The sequence below is a fragment of the Chanodichthys erythropterus genome, chromosome 4 (assembly GCF_024489055.1).
Source record: "Chanodichthys erythropterus isolate Z2021 chromosome 4, ASM2448905v1, whole genome shotgun sequence".
NCBI lineage: Eukaryota > Metazoa > Chordata > Actinopteri > Cypriniformes > Xenocyprididae > Chanodichthys > Chanodichthys erythropterus.
The window spans coordinates 27023432-27036007 of NC_090224.1; the positions used below are offsets into that span (position 1 = coordinate 27023432).

At 36.7% G+C, this 12576-nt stretch overlaps 1 protein-coding gene across 4 annotated transcripts in view; it reads left to right on the forward strand.

Annotated features, from left to right (window-relative positions):
• Positions 1–12576, forward strand: part of nrxn3b (neurexin 3b) — a 605102-nt gene that overhangs the window by 538534 nt on the left and 53992 nt on the right. For 3 of the 4 annotated variants that reach the window (XM_067384646.1, XM_067384648.1, XM_067384649.1), the window contains 2 exons: positions 10175–10264; positions 11375–11685. In XM_067384646.1, coding sequence (XP_067240747.1) covers positions 10175–10264; positions 11375–11685 — 401 coding nt within the window. The remainder of the gene's footprint in view (positions 1–10174; positions 10265–11374; positions 11686–12576) is intronic. The other variant, XM_067384647.1, reaches the window with a different exon arrangement.

The following is a 12576-nucleotide window of genomic DNA, read 5'->3' on the forward strand; positions in this document are numbered from 1 at the left end:
TGGCCTGTCAATTCAGAAGACAAACCAATGGGCTGCTGTCACTGCATTTATCAGCCCCCAAAGTGCTTCGGCCCACCGGGAAAATGCCCGGTATGCCCGATTACCAGTCCAGCCCTGCACATTATACACATACACACATTGAAACACTTGTAATATGCAGGACATTCAATATTTTTAATTTGACAATTATTGATTTCAGTTCCTCTATTAAAGGCTGTGCCATCTCTTGAGTAATTACAGGCTAGGATTCAGACTCATCGACTGAATAGCACTTGAAATGCTTCACGCCAGTGATGCTTTGTGTTCTTGCCTCGCACAATATCTATTACCAGATCCACACAGCTGTGTTGCCATTGCATGGTGTTAGAATATCCAGGGTACCCATGATCACTGAGCTTATTCATATGTTTTAATCAAGCGAGATGGGCAAAGCAATTTTCGTTGCACACTGAATGCAAGGCAAAAAGAAGAAATTTAACGTTTAATTTTCCCAGCCAGCATTTTGTTTTTTTGTATTTTAAGTTGCCAAGTCAGTGGCAGCATTTTTTATCATTTTCACAAAATTTTCATGGCCCCCAGTATATCTTGTTGTATGGATATCTAAACATATAATATATCAAAAGAGAGAACAGAGCCATTGGTTTTAAACAGCAACAACAACTAAAAAAAAAAAAAAAAAAAAAAAAATTTTTCATTCTTAATCGCAGTCAGTGGTTAATCATGTTTTTAAAACAGTGTTAAGTATACGTGCTGTATACTACTACATGAAATCAGGACAACAGTGTTTAATTAAAATATTTTTTACAGGTCACTCATACACACTGCATAGTTTACTTGAGTGAGATTAGCATTTTCCATCCATGTGATTTCAGAATAACATTCTTCAATTGCTGGCATTGCAGGGTTGAAAACATGGCTTCAGTGGTTGGACTATGGCCATTGTTTGTCTTTTTACTCTGAAGAAACAGATGGCAGAAGAGCTAATTGAAGGGCAGCAACAGGCTCAAGCTCTCCTGGGAGAAGTTGGGAACTTTTTCCCTTCTTCAGTATCTCTTCAGTATCTATTCATTACCTTTCCACAAGGCAGACTATCAGTAATTCCTTAGTTGTACAGTATATTTTAAAGGTGATGCTGCAATTGATGATTTACTACTTGTCTGTATTTTTAAATGTAATCTTCACACTAACGACACAATATTAAAAACAAATTGATAAATCATTCTTATAAATGATCAGTGAGAACATGCCAGTTATATATCTGTAATTGTAAAAACTGAGGAAGAACATTTAATAGATTCTTCTAGATATCTTTATCACTATTATGAGCACTACATTCTCTGAACAAATGACAGGCAATATTTTAACACACTTCTTTGAATTTTCAGTTTACATCATTGTCTTTTGTTTAACTGAATATTTCGCATAAATAATGTGAAGAAATGTACACACATATACCTCACACATTGGTTCACCTTTTCTTTTTATACTGGAAAAATTAAATAGTTAAAAAATAATATACATAACTAGATAAAAAAGTTTGAAGACAAACTTTAAGTTGGCTTGAAAAAGCCAGTCCAGAAAGTTTTAAATAGTTTTAAAAGTTTTCAGTTTGAAGTTTTCAGTTTGAAGTTTTCAGTTTGAAGTTTTCAGTTTGAAGTTTGAAACTTTGAAGTTTGAAAGTTTAAGTTTAGTAGTTTAGATAGATAGATAGATAGATAGATAGATAGATAGATAGATAGATAGATAGATAGATAGATAGATAGATAGATAGATAGATAGATAGATAGATAGATAGATAGATAGATAGATAGATAGATAGTTGTCACAGATGGTTACTATGGAGTTTTATAGAGTTATTAGCATGTTCTTAGCCTACTTTAGCACTTAGCTAATAGATATTAGCATGTAGCTATTCACTGCTAGCATGTGTAGCATGTTGGAAGTAGAGATTGCTAGCATGAGTCAAAAGAGCCAACCGCCATGTCTCTACAATGTTCTGATGCAGAGATATAGATCTTACAAAACGGTTGCTAGGGTACTGTTTGGTTGCTAGGGAGTGGCATGGCAGCTACCAATGATAATACTCCAAAGATTGCTTGACAATATAAACCAAACCCCATGTCTCTACGATGTTTTGATGCAGAGATATAAATCTTGCAAAACGGTTGCTAGGGTACAGTTTGGTTGCTAGGGAGTGGCTTGGCAGCTACCAATGATAATACTCCGAAGACTGCTTGACAATATAAACCAAACCCCATGTCTCTACGATGTTTTGATGCAGAGATATAGATCTTGCAAAACGGTTGCTAGGGTACTCTGTTTGGTTGCTAGGGAGTGGCTCAGCAGCTACCAATGATGATACTCCAAAGGCTGCTTGACAATATAAACCAACCCCCATGTCTTTATGATGTTCTGATGCAGAGATATAGATCTTGCAAAACGGTTGCTAGGGTACTGTTTGGTTGCTAGGGAGTGGCTCGGCAGCTACCAATGATGATACTCCAAAGGCTACTTGACAATATAAACCAACCCCCATGTCTGTACGATGTTCTGATGCAGAGATATAGATCTTGCAAAACGGTTGCTAGGGTACTGTTTGGTTGCTAGGGAGTGGCTTGGCAGCTACCAATGATGATACTCCAAAGGCTGCTTGACAATATAAACCAACCCCCATGTCTGTACGATGTTCTGATGCAGAGATATAGATCTTGCAAAACGGTTGCTAGGGTACTGTTTGGTTGCTAGGGAGTGGCTCGGCAGCTACCAATGATGATACTCCAAAGGCTGCTTGACAATATAAACCAACCCCCATGTCTTTACAATGTTCTGATGCAGAGATATAGATATTGCAAAACGGTTGCTAGGGTACTGTTTGGTTGCTAGGCACTGGCTTGGCAGCTACCAGTGATGCTACTCCAAAGGCTGCTTGACAATATAAAACAACCCCCATGTCTGTACGATGTTCTGATGCAGAGATATAGATCTTGCAAAACGGTTGCTAGGGTACTTTGTTTGGTTGCTAGGGAGTGGCTTGTCGGCTACCAATGATGATACTCCAAAGGCTGCTTGACAATATAAACCAACCCCCATGTCTGTACGATGTTCTGATGCAGAGATATAGATCTTGCAAAACGGTTGCTAGGGTACTCTGTTTGGTTGCTAGGGAGTGGCTTGGCAGCTACCAATGATGATACTCCAAAGGCTGCTTGACAATATAAACCAACCCCCATGTCTCTACGATGTTCTGATGCAGAGATATAGAATTTGCATAATGGTTGCTAGGTACTCTGTTTGGTTGCTAGGGAGTGGCTTGGCAGCTACCAATGATGATACTCCAAAGGCTGCTTGACAATATAAACCAACCCTCATGTCTGTATGATGTTCTGATGCAGAGATATATATCTTGCAAAACGGTTGCTAAGGTACTGTTTGGTTGCTAGGGAGTGGCTTGGCGGCTACCAATGATGATACTCCAAAGGCTGCTTGACAATATAAACCAACCCCCATGTCTGTACGATGTTCTGATGCAGAGATATAGATCTTGCAAAACGGTTGCTAGGGTACTCTGTTTGGTTGCTAGGGAGTGACTTATGAACCTTATGAACTGTATGGATGGTGGCACCAGCACCCGATTTGGTAGTACCAGGGGCGGGAGAGGGGACAGAAAATAATAATAACATTATTTCAATTGTATCTCACAAATAAGTGCAGTTGCTAATAATATTACATAAATTGTCTTATTGAAATGGATATTTGACAGTAGAGCACTGAGTTTGAGTTGGAATGCAGATGTAAATAACAGTAACCTCAAAGAAGTGTAAAAAAAAAAAAAAAAAAAAAACGTATTTTTAAAGGGAAAAATGTAAATGTTCTGTCAGTACAACTAAATTGAGACTCTCTACAGCTTTTGACTTTTACTTTGTATTTGCTTGTTAAATTTCACCATTGTAGATCATTGTAGATGTTGTTTACATTTGTAGATCATGGTAACCACAAGCAAAACCATCCATAGCTCATCAGTCTGACTGTAAAAAAAAATATCATTATGGCTTAGTTATGAAACTAGGGTATTTGTCATGAAAAACAGTACCCTAAACAAAGTATGAATATAAATGCAAAAAAAAAAAAAAAAAAACTTCTTAAAAATTATTGTAATGTTCCATTACTCCTGTAATACATTTAATACAATAATACATGACTATATTAAAGGAGTCATGAATTGAGAAATCAACTTTTCCTTGAGCTTTTGATATATAAGAGGTCATACTATAAGAATATCCTGTAAGTTTCAGAACTGAAAACTTCCTTGTTAGTCCAATAAAAGCTTTTATTGACACCAGGCCCATCGAACGCCTCCGCAGAAGAAATCAACGCCTACTTCATCATTGCAACATTAGCTCTGCCCACTGGTGTGTTAATGAAATGAGGAGGAGAGAATAGCAATACAGGGAAAGAATAACATTACCTTTCAAAGGATCCTAATGCTAGGAATATGGTTATTTATTTTCAACAATGTGAATGTCTCAGTTTTATTTATTTGTATTCACAATTTCACTGTTGATTCTTTGGTAAATCAATCACATTTCAGCAAATAGACTTTTACAATATGGACTCGACAGTAATGCCACAACATTCATTTTAATGCCTGATTTGATATGTAGCCTAAATGATTCATGTACAGTCAGATGTTCTTTGTCTGTGTGTCAGAGTAAATCAAACCAGTGACTATGGTCAATTTCACGTTGTTTCTCTTAGTAGGATGAAAATAATCTGTTATTTAAACAGTGATTAAATTATTTAAAGCAAGCAATCAAAGAACGTTCCCTTTATAATTGCTGGAGCTGTCAATCAAACATTGAGTTGAATGATGAGATCACTGCTTCCATGCACACAACAACATGTCTGTGATTGTCTACAGTGTTATAATGCCATAGATATTGGATTAGTTCACTTTTAAATAAACTTTTCCTGATAATTTACTCACCCCCATGTCATCCAAGATGTCCATGTCTTTCTTTCTTCAGTTGAAAAGAAATTAAAGTTTTTGATGAAAACATTCCAGGATTATTCTCCTTATAGTAGACTTGAATGGGCACCAGACAGTTGAAGTTCAAAATTAGGGTGCTTTCACATTAGCACTTTTGGTGCGCACCCGGGTTCGATTGACATCAGAGTTCGGTAAGTTTGGATGATGTGAACACTGTCTTCTGAACTTGAGTGCGCACCCGCGAACCGTACCCGAGTCAGCTTAAAAAGGGTGGTCTGGTGTGCGGTTCAAGTGAACTCCGGTACTGTTCGCTTCTGATATAAATGCAAACGTACCAAATTGCGGAAGTGAACCGCTATTAATGCCATATTATTTGATGATAATGTGTGTTTGTGTGTGTTTCACTCACTTTCCCGACGAGCGTGACTGACGTGCTGCAAACAGAGAGCTGTAGTGTAACATTAGCCTTTCATATTTCTGCTCACCTTCAGCATTCTACATTCTCGGCAGATAGACGCAAGAGACGTTATGAACAAAATCAACGGTTTTTCAGAACAATCCCAGATGAGAAATAAGGGTCTTATCTAGTGAAACCATTGCTCATTTTCTGAAATTTTTTTTTTAAATTATGTAAGTTTTAACCAGAAATGCTCATCTTGAACTAGCTTTTAATCTTCTTCTCTATTTGAATTCCAGCAGTGTAGATGCTGCTAAGCGTAATACTGCCCTCCACAGGCCAAAGTTTGAACTAATTTTTATATGCAATATGCTAGTTCAATAGTATATAACAATTAGTTCAAACGTTGGCCTGTGGAGGGCAGTAATACACTTAGCAGTTTCTACACTGCTGGAACTCTAATAGAGGAGAAGAAGAAGAGAGCTAGTTCAAGATGAGCATTTAAGGTTAAAACTTGAGAAAATGAGCACTGGTTTCACTAGATAAGACCCTTATTTCTCAACTGGGACCGTGTTGAACAGTTTGAAGCTGCAGTGAAACTAATTATGTCCTTCAATTGTTTGGTGCCCATTCAAGTCTACTATAAGGAGAAAAATCCTGGAATGTTTTCATCAAAAACTTTAATTTCTTTTTGACTGAAGAAAGAAAGACACGGACATCTTGGATGACATGGGGGTGAGTAAATTATCAGGAAAAGTTTATTTAAAAGTGGACTAATCCTTTAATGTAATGCAACACTTTTCATGATTAGTTAAACTTGAGAGATGTAATAGTAAAAATGTGCTAAAAATGTTTTCAAGAGAGTACTACTTAGCTATTTCAGATGGAAAGATGAAGTCTCACAGCATACACACTCCTTAAAACAGAGGTTCAGATAAGAGGGCTAAAATCAGGGTAGGAAAAATGCCTTTTATTTCTAAATTATGATGATTTTTGATGTAAAAAAATACTAACATTATAAGTGCACCCCAGGAACATTATAAAACAATAAAACAACGCAGTTCATGGCCTCTTTAATATAATAACATTCAATATGACGTAATATTATGATTACAATTAGTGAAGCTACAATAAATCCATGGTAAATGTTGTGGTTTGAAAAAAAGCCTTCTGACTGCATCATTCATGGCGCAGTGCTTCACCTGTTTTCCATGTTAATGTTGTTGAGAATTTCAGTGCTTTTATGGCTTTAAACTAGTTTATATCACAGATATAAACAATTCAAGTGATTCAAGCCCTTCTCACTAGATCTTGCACCGCTGTTGTTTTACCGAAATTTTACTCCCTGTGACTCTCCTGATTCTCCTGATACTCCCTGTGACTCCAACTTCCGTTTCCTATTTGGTAATTTATGTTACATGTTACTAACTCTGTGACACATTAGTATTATAAGAATCTAGAAGGTTCTTCTCTCATTCATCCAATCCAGTGTCTTATGCTAATAAGGACAAAGACTCATAAAGTTCCCTCCGAGGGGTCAACTCCTTATTGGCTCAGACACCTCAAGAGGGTGTGATCTTCACCCCTTAAAATCACTGATCACCAGATCAAACCTCTCTTCTTTTTTCCTGTACTAAAAATGTTGATGTGAAGATGATGCTAAGAAGCTAGAAGCTTCTAAGGAACCCCAAGCTTGTGCCAGGCTTCGGCCTAGACCTTCTATTCAACAAAGATCCTCTGAATCCAACTGGTTCTCTTTCATCAAGACAATATCAGCAAAGATTCAAAGGAAGCCTCCACAAATTGCATCTGGACATTTTTAATTTAAATTGGAGAGAAATACTAGTATCAAACTTAGTCTCATTATTTGATACACTGAGTATCCTTACCCCTTTTAAAGAAGGGCCTGTTAAAACTGAACTGATGGTTTGCTCAAGGCTGTTGATCTGCTGAATTTCAAACAATGCTGTAACTTCTTGCTTCCTGTACTCTGCTTTAGCTGTCTCTCTTTCCCTTGGTAAACTGTATGCATGTATGTGTGTGAATGTTAGAGTAGTTTTTAAAGTCTTGTTCATGTCACATGTAAAGTTGTCTGTGTTTCATGCTCATATACTGAAGTCCCTATTCATGCAGATCCTGACTACATGCTTTGAGTAGTACTGTACAATAAGATTGTTATTTCCTATAACCTGGAAATGAACATTTCTTTGAATTAATAAACAATTAACACTGTGTGTTCATTGGACAATAGGTTAATTTATTGTAATATTAATTTTATTTCATTAAGTTAATTTTATTAACTGATCCAAATATTTATAATTAATTAAAACTAGTTATGATTAATTATTCATATTTATGTTGAGATCATTTGCTACACCCAGGATGTTTACCTTCTTAAAGTTTTGGTGTTTACCTTTTCCAGAAAGTTCACTTTTGGCAAGCTGTTTCGAACTCCTGAAACAAATACCAAACATTTAATTTTAATTTTGGCTTCATTTTGTTCACAAAGATGTCACACCAGTTTGTTTTTTTATTTCACTTGAAGTATATCGGGGGTTTAAGGGTGGTGTTGAGTATAGCCAGACTATAGCGATTCTCATTGAACATTTTCTGAAGGTTAGAATGCTCTTCAAAGATCATCATAATATGTATTCACATTAACATGAGAAATAGTGAGTTCTGGCAAAGCATTTGTTTTCTAAAATGAATGTCCAAACCCTCAAGCTCTTCTGGATCTCTCTAGCATGTAGGCCTCCATCCAGGAAAGCCACTCCAGCCCCAGGCTTGCATGCGCTGCCCGTCTGGATCAAAGGCATTGGCAGCCCTGGAAGCTACTTATTACCCCCCACCCTCACCCCTTTACCTCGCCCACATCCCCCCTGCTCAGCCAGCAGTAACCAACTCACTTTGAAGCCCATTTTTTGCCTATGTAAAAAGGAAAGCACAAGAAAAGCAGGGCCTTGAATCGCCACCGGCCATGTCTATTTCACATCCCTGTCACTGTAGAACCTTTGTGCTTCTGAATAGCACTCCTATTCTATGCACCTTTTTTCTTTTTCTGAAGTTCTAAGAATGTATGCTGTGACTGAGCACTCAGTAGCTTTAGCTAAGTGAGATGTGTTGAGTAACTTTGCTCTTTTGAAATCCTTTTTGCATTTTTTCTCTGTGGCTGTAGTGTTCTTTCTTTCTTTCTTTCTTTCTTTCTTTCTTTCTTTCTTTCTTTCTTTCTTTCTTTCTTTCTTTCTTTCTTTCTTTCTTTCTTTCTTTCTTTCTTTCTTTCTTTCTTTCTTTCTTTTGTCCCATTACAACATCTTCAGAGAATTGCTGTAAAGTATATTTTATCCCAAGCTAGATATATGAGGAAATGCATAGGAACTCAAATGAAACTTCTGTCATCATATACTTACTACCATGTTGTGTTTGATGAATGTTCATGCTGTTCTTTTTTCATACATTGAGACTGAGTGGGTACAGATTCTGTTGAGTTTTTAAAATGACAAAAAAAGCACCATGAAAATATTACAAAAATGCTCCAAATGACTTTTTTAACTTATTATTGTACTATAGTTTAGAGCATGGAAAAGAATAGCATGAACATTATTCGGAATATACCTGTTCACTGAAGAAAGAAAATCAAATGGGTTTGAACCACATGATGACAGGGGTGAACTATTCCTGTAATAATATTGCCTATTATATCAGGATTGGTCACACCTTATTTCAGTGGTCCACTTTAGACATTCTACTAACTATAAGTAACTTTGCAACTTTGTCAACTAACTCATTAGAGTATCAGTAGACTGTCTGCTTAATATCTTTTAACGCTTTATTTTGATGCATCCCGACATACATTCTACTGACTATAAGTAACTTTGCAATTACGTAAACTTGTTCTACTAGGAAAAACATACAATTTCATTCATTATGGCCAACTTTTATTCAACAAGTGCTTGAAATATTAAAGCTACAACATTTATTTATTATTTCAATTAACTGGTTGACATTTTTCCAACATTTCATGAACTGGTTGCAGCATGAGTTTAGAGCAGCTGGGCATGACATAAGCACACCAAAGATGGCAGATGTTAGATTCCCTCTTACAGCACTAACACTTCATTTAAGTCAGAGAAAGAAAAATAACAGTCCAAATAATGGCAGAATATTCAAGCGGCACAGTGCCTCTGCGGGATTCCAGGGACCCCGCAGCAGCAGGCCTCACACCATGCTATAATGATCTCATCTGTATGCAGTGCCTACCTCAAATCTGTGTCATCACAAGCCTTATTTCCCAGCAGGTTTAGAGCTTCTACACATTATCTATTTTCATTTTTGTCACTCTCTCTTTCTCATTCACTCCCTCTCTCTCTTTCTCTTACAAATAGTTTGTAAAGTGTTCCTTGGCCCCTTGAAATGTAAGAGCATGTGATGTCCAGTGGGAAAAGAGTTACACCTCATTTTAAGGATTGCTGAGCAGGAGATCACCTGTTACAGAGGCTCAGTGGGAATACTGTTTGAAATGAATTGTTTGTATGTGTCTCACTTTAACAGTTGTTAACAGTTGTCACAAAGTATGAATGTGATACGTGATTCTTGTTCCAAATAATTATATGTGTTAAACTGTTTATGAGTTGGTTATTTGATAAAAGTGCTTTATAATCTTACAACTGAATTTAACGTTACAAATTAAACCTAAACAAGACCTAAATAATTTTAAACACGGCTAAACCTTCTTAAACAGTGTATAAATGTGCAATGTGCTAAGATGTCTTTCAAACTTTTAAACTTTAAAGGCAACAGCGACATTGAGCGTTATCAAATGGCTAATAAGAAAATCCCATTCAAATATACCCGGCCGGTCGAAGATTGGCTACATGAGAAAGGTAACCCTCACAAGACCCTCAGTGTTTTTTTTTTTTTTTTTTTTCGTTGATTTTAATTTACGTTCATATCCTCCTTGTCATGCCGTTTCGTTATATTTTTGTCCAACCAACCAGGTCTGATCAGTCTTTGCTTAGCCTTTTGCCACTAATTAACCTAAAATGTTCATAATTTACTTCCCTTCCCATTACGTAATATTTTCATTGAGTATTTTTTTTTTTTTTTTTTTTTTTTTATGTGAATTGTGATCCTCTTTTGTTATTTCCATCAGATCATTGACCAGTTAAAGGGACTGGTAACCAAGAATAACACTGCATAAGTTCATAGTTCCTAGACTCCAACTAAACCAGAACTCAATACAAGTCATGATCTTAGTTTTTTTTTTACTTTTCATTGGAATGATCTTCCATAGCTATAGTGGTAGTGATTGAATAGGCCAAAAACCCAACCCTTAATGCAGTACGTTTCTTAAGACAACTAATTGGCGCTGAAATAATAGTGAAATGCCACTTTGCTGACTCAATTGCTAACACAGTTTTATGTTTGAAGCCGGTGATGAAATCGACCGACACCTCTTCACAGTTTCTTTCAAAAACAGGATGAAAGGGCGGGGTGACCATTTATCAAATTTACCATTAAAGTCCTCTGGATTATTAAATGCGTTTAAAGGTCATTGCCTAAACTACATAAGATTATTATAAAGTCCCTTTAACACTGTCTAAAGCCACTTTGAAATCCCATTAGTGGTTCTACATGCATGAATCAACATGATATTCCTTTGAAATGTATGAGATGAGCTTTCTTCCTTTGCCCGCTGTAATATAGAATTGTAAATGTGTAATAGCTTTAATCAGCCTGCATTTCTATTTCTAACCATATGAAAAGCCATTTGGAATTTGCCCCAAAACATTTGCATGAGAAGCAACTCACAGTGAAGACAATAAAGAACTGCTGTAAAAAAAAAAAAAATGCTAATTTTTATTTTTAATGCTATGCTTGGATTTTAAATCTCAAGTGTTAACGATAAAGTTAATCAATTAGCTAAATATAAAAATACAATAAGTGACACAAACCATCCTAACTGTTTCTTCCTTCACTGGTCTTCCCCTCAGGTCGTCAGCTGACCATTTTTAACACCCAAGCCACCATCTCAATAGGCGGTAATGACCGCAAGCGGCCATATCAAGGCCAGCTCTCTGGTCTCTATTACAATGGCCTGAAGGTTCTCAACATGGCAGCTGAAGGTCATGTTAACATCAAGATAAATGGCAGTGTGAGACTGGTAGGAGATGTACCTACCAGCAGAAGCCCCTCACGCACCACCACCTCCATGCCCCCGGAGATGTCCACCACCTTCATTGAGACCACCACCACACTGTCAACCACCACTACCCGCAAGCAGCGCTCACCACCCACCATTCAGGTAGGAATCAGGATTGTTAGATTTTATCCATTTATTCTCCTTGAACTAGGGCTGTAGCTTGAGCTTGAGCCTGGGGACAATATTATAGAACTAGCCAAATACACGTTTTTTTTGTGCATTTATGTCTCTGTGTATCCACTTGATGTCATATGCCCCCCTATGCATTACATGGGAAAAGAAATTTAGCTTCAGCTACAGGAGTGCAAGACACATTTCGCTGCATTTAGACCTTCAAAGATTAAACAGGTCATAAACATTTTTGTCATGAACATTTTTTTTTTTTTTTTTAATTTTTGCAGCCCAGCTGAGGGGAAGTTTATCAGTGAATAACATTGTAAATGTTGGTATGATCCTTACACAAAGCTATCATTTTGTTTTAGAAAATACTGAATATACGTTTGATCATTGCTTGCAACTTTTTGTCCTTTTTGGAGCTTGGCGTTATAAATCACCCATCCAGTTTTGGAAAAGAGTTCAGTTCTACCTAATATCTCATTTTGTGTTTCTTAGAAGAAAAAAAAATAAGGGGTTGGAATGATATAATGGTGAGTGTCTGATGACAATCTTCCCTAGGGGTGATCATAGCATCTCTGTCTGTATGTGCTGTTCAGATGCCTTGTGCATTCTGTTGACTACCAGAATGATTTCTTTAACACATTCTGACATGAGGCCAATGAATGTCTGATTGTGCTGACCATTTTATTGATGCTAGAGGAAAAATTGAAGCAGCAGTCTTCGTATTAAAGCCATAACTCTTCCTAGGGCATCGCTCAGCAACAGGCAAAGAAGACTTATTCTTTCCTCCCCCTTAAACAGATTAATATAATAAAAATAATAACCTAAAATAATATAAAATAATAATAAAGAATAAAATAACCTTTCATGTCAGCG